General features: G+C 40.7%; 1 protein-coding gene across 1 annotated transcript; it reads left to right on the forward strand.

Moving 5' to 3' along the window:
• The first annotated feature begins 1,589 nt into the window (after positions 1-1,589).
• On the forward strand, positions 1,590-2,951 carry TRMT10C (tRNA methyltransferase 10 homolog C (S. cerevisiae)). The gene has a single exon (XM_010286042.1). The coding sequence runs from the start codon at positions 1,619-1,621 to the stop codon at positions 2,861-2,863; it is 1,245 nt and encodes a 414-aa protein (XP_010284344.1). The 5' UTR covers positions 1,590-1,618; the 3' UTR covers positions 2,864-2,951.
• Positions 2,952-4,803: the final 1,852 nt, after the last annotated feature.

Genomic DNA, 4,803 nt, shown 5'->3' on the forward strand with positions numbered 1-4,803 from the left:
AGTATTCGGATTGTGTTAAAAGCCGACATAAGTATTCGGATTGTAAATCTCCCTTTCAACTACTGGCATAATTGGAGCTTCAGTACTGTAAGATAATTGAGGAACTGATACCTTGATTTCTCTAAGCTGGACAATGTACTTTTTTGATTATTACTTCTGCCAGTATGTTTAATGCTTAAATGTAAAATTATCAACGCCTGTATAGTAACACAAATTTTTCTCTTAACACTATTAGGTTGTTGTGGGGTTTTTTTGTTCGTTTTATCTTAATAACAGTAGAAAATGAAAGGTTGGTCACCAATTTGAACAATTAAAGTATTGTAGAATGCATGGCAGTTTATATAATGTTTCCTAATAATACGCTGCTCTTTCTGTCATTCTTTATCTGGGTAGGTGTATAAATATGTATGTAACCCCAAAATTAGATTTAACTTGTTCTGTATATCACATTATTTTCAGGTGTTATGTTATTAGAGAGTTTATTAATTTTGCTTTTAAAATTTGGAGCTGATTTTTGTGTTTTGGACAAATCATGTTTTCTCAACCATTGAAACTTCACTGATTTTACTTAAGTAGGTTTGTGTAGGACAAGGAAAATATTAAACAGTCTTTGGTGTTTTTCTTTTTGCAGTCCTTTTACATTGAAATACAGGTGTGTATCAAATTACTGGGACTGTAGGTTTCATGTCCTTAGCTTTATGTGCTAATATCAACTTCACAGGCAACTTAACAAGAAGAAAAAAGATGGTCTTTTCCTATGCTAGTTGTTTATTCTTCCATCTTTTCTTTCTAGGAGGTGTCCGGTGAATCAGGCATGGAAACTCATTTGGGTGGGATGATAACTAGCTTTTTTTTTTTTTTTTTTTCCTTTTTCCACGTGCTCGTTAGCTGTCACTAAGGTCATTTCTCTGATTTGGCTCATGGTGTGGCCATGTGAATGCTTGCACTGCTGAGGAAGCCAGGAACCAGGGGCTCAGGGGACATAGAAGTGCCTTCAGTGGCAGTTGTGTTGGCTTAGCAAAACTATAGCATTGGTAGTTTCAGTAGTTCCAGTAGCCTGCGATGTGGAAATGCATAGAAGAGGAAAAACTTTAGTACTGAAGTTTGCAAATAGAGCTTTCGCAAAATGTGATCTTCTGTGATACAGAGTTGTTCCAGAAAATGTTACAAGATGAAGTATCTTATCCATTTTCACAGTATAGGTAAATTAGGTAGGCACCTCTGGATGTGTATAAAATATTTCTGGTCTCCATGCAGCATTTCACTTACTTTGGTTGTGAAGGTTCTTATTTGTCATACAGATAACTTAAATAGATCTCAGACAGTACTTAAAGGAAGTCTGATCACATTTTGAATTGCAGTAAGTATAGCTGTTTTAAGCAGCAGAACTAAACATGTCTTCACAGCAGTGCCACATACACTGTTTTTATTTAGAAAACAGTAGAAAAGTTAATCATTGAAGTAGGAATTTCTAGTATTCTCCAAGAATAAGTTATTTTCTGTCAGTGTTACTAAGGATGAAAATCTGTGTGCGTTTTCTTTATGATTTCTGACAAGTTTTTTCCCTTCTCATTGGTGTTTTGCAGATTAAGTGTTTGAACACAGCACATGTCTAAGCATGCAGTCTGCTAATATGCTTCTGAAAAGAATTGTAAGAAGTTCTGTCCTTCCATTTGCTGCACAACATGGGATGAAAAAGGATTTGTTTCCACTCAGTAGAACTCTGAGTTTATCACTTTGCCTGAAGCAGGACAATTCATTCAGTCCCTCAGAAAAAATAGATTTAGATGCGTGGAAGAAGGTAATGAAGTCTGGGTTGCAAGAAGTCAGTGAGATGGTCTCTGAGCGTAAGGAGCTTTCCACTTTGGCTGCTGCACGTGAGATTTTGGAGATGTGGAGACTAGCTGGCAGACCGATTCCAGAAAATATCAGTGAAGAACAGCTAAAAACCTTTATGGAATGTCCTTCCAAGTCAGCCAAAAAGAAGTATTTAAAATATTTGCATCTCAAAGAACTTTACAAGAAAAATGACAAAAGAAAGATGGATGAGAAAAGGGAAAGGAGGCTGCAAACACAAGAGCAAGCTTCAAAAACTGATGAGACCAAAAGGAATTCATTTATATGTTTGTGGGCCAGCTGTATGGATAGAGCATACAGCTGGAGGGCTGCTCAGTCTATGATCTTTGGCCAACCTCTAGTATTTGACATGTCTTATGAAAAGGATATGTCTGTCCGAGAAGTCACAAATACAGTGAGACAGATAGTATTAAGCGAAGGCTGCAATCGAAGATCTGTGGATCCGTTCCACATCCACTTCTGTAACTTCAAAGATGATAGCCTCTATCATAAGGAATTTGTCAAGCATTATAGAGAGGCATGGGGCAAATTGCTTATCACTGTGACAGACCAGTGCTACACAGAAGTCTTTCCAAAGGATAAGATTATCTATCTGACTGCTGATTCTCCCAAAGTAATGAAAACATTCGATCACGATAAAATCTATATTGTTGGGTCAATGGTTGACAAGAGCATAAAAACAGGAGTCTCTTTAGCACGGGCAAAGCGACTGGGGCTGGAGACTGCAGCCCTTCCGTTGGAGAAGTACTTGCTTTGGAATAGTGGTGCCAAAAATCTCACACTGGATCAAATGATGCATATTTTATTAACTTTGAAAGATACTGGCGACTGGAAGAAGGCTCTGGAATTTGTTCCAAAAAGGAAATATTGTGGCTTTGTAAGGACACCTGTACATGAACTGAAAAAAACCTTAAACCTGATCAACACACTTAAACTGGGAAAGAGACACAAAGAAGTACAAAAACAATTTGCCAAGAATTACTCTAAGAAGCTAACGCAGAAGTAGAGTAATGGGGAAGAGAATGATTTTTTTTTTTTTTTTTAAGGGCAAACTGCCCTTGAATGCTCCAGTTTCTTGAGACTTACAGAAATGTATTCAGCTCTTTATCTCTATAAACATGCCTTTGTTGGTCAAGTTTGAAAGGACCGTTGCAAGGGATTTTTTTTTTTAAATACCTTAGTATTCCACCTGTTTAAATTTATTCACACATTACTGAAATTATGTAAGAGAAATGAGATCTCTGTTCTAAAAAAATTACTCTGTACAAAGAATATTGGTCTTTTCAGTTGAACCATGCTGGGAAAAGGGTGTTGTGGCAGAGAGGTTGTTCTTCAGAGAACACCCGAGTGCTTTGGGTTTGCAATGGGTGGAGGCCATCCATAGTCTTACTCTGAAAGGTTAGCTAAGACGAAGTAGAAGAGACCTTTCTCCAGTACTTTCTGAATCCTCTTTTGGTGTGTAGATGAATTGACTTTTGATAGCTGAAATAAAAACAAATGCTTAAAACCTAGCATTAGTTTCAGGAGTTGCACAGTTTGTTTCTGGGTGTTCTGTCTGGAATGAATCAACTCTCTGTTTGGAAGGAATAAGCTACACTTCTTGACACTGCCAAAAACGTACCTTATGTACTTTCGTGTAAGGCTTGTATCCCTGGGTGCCTGTTTTCAGTCCATGTAATGTAGATTTCCCAAAGTGCTGGAACATTTCCGATTATAAACAGTCCTATTAATAAATACTTAGGCGGAGAGTTTTAATATTTCTCACAGCTGAAAATGTATTAATTGGTCTCTCTGTGATCTGTGTTCAGGCTGCAGGGCTACAATGGGTGTGATGTTAAATACAGTTCTTTCTGCTGTCTGTAGGACGAGGATGCATTTCTTTACAGGTGCTTAAATTTTTTTTTTTTTTTTTAATTTAGTCTGGTTGACTACCCTGATGCTTAAAGTCAGGGATGGCAGATGGTGGGTTTTGTCCTGAAAATCCAAAAACTAGGAGCGGGGACTATAGTTGTTTTGAAGACCAGACTTGAGTGAAACGCTGTCACAGGTTGGTAGATGGCCTATCCCTGGAAACATTCCAGATCAGGTTGGACGGGGCTCTGAGCAACCTGATCTAGTTGCAGATGTCCCTGCTTATTGCAAGGGTGTTGAACTAGATGACCTGGTCATTCCATAATTCTGTGAAATATACCAGGGGCTGGTGGTGATCCACTCCCTGTCTTGCCTCTTTGACACATGTTGTTGCGATGAAGGGTTGAAAGGCAGAGGATGCACTCACTACCCCAATACTGCATGTCACCGCCTGTGAAGCGTGGGAGCCTCTGGGTGTTGAGAACCCCCTGGCTTGGAGAAAGACCTGCTTCCTTTTGGCTGCATGTGGTTGTGTAGCACGCAAAGCTTCACCCTGGGGTAGTGCTTCGGGAACTGCTGAGAGCTACCTTAGAGCTCCCTGTTGAGCCCTGGGGTGCAAGGACCGGCTGTGCAAGTGTGTGGCCACCTTACTTGGACAGCTCCTCTTTTTCCTCCCGGGAGGAAGAGGCAACATGGAGCTGTGCGCTACTGGAGTGTGTCACCTGTTACTTGCTGTTTGTCCCTAAAAGCAGCCCCTTCTGATCATTGAACTAGTTTGCACTTTAGGGAGGAAAAAAAGGGCGTCATTCTTTGCTTGAGGTCACGTGGGTGAAAAACGAATGGTAATTTTTAAACTGAGTGGTGGGGAGGGCATGCTAGCAAGCATGGCAGACCGGGGCAGCCGCCAGCGCTGTGCACAGATGCAGTTCTGCACACCCGTGACGGAGGGGTTCTGCGTGTGACATCTAGGGGGAGCAGGGGGGTGACGTCAAGGAAGCAGTTTCCAGGTGCGCAGCACTGCCGCGTGCGCAGCGCCCATCATCCGCCTTTCGCGCCAAGGGCCTACCTGCCGGAAGCGCGTTAGAGTATCGTCAC

Source organism: Phaethon lepturus, unplaced genomic scaffold (assembly GCF_000687285.1).
Source record: "Phaethon lepturus isolate BGI_N335 unplaced genomic scaffold, ASM68728v1 scaffold29454, whole genome shotgun sequence".
NCBI lineage: Eukaryota > Metazoa > Chordata > Aves > Phaethontiformes > Phaethontidae > Phaethon > Phaethon lepturus.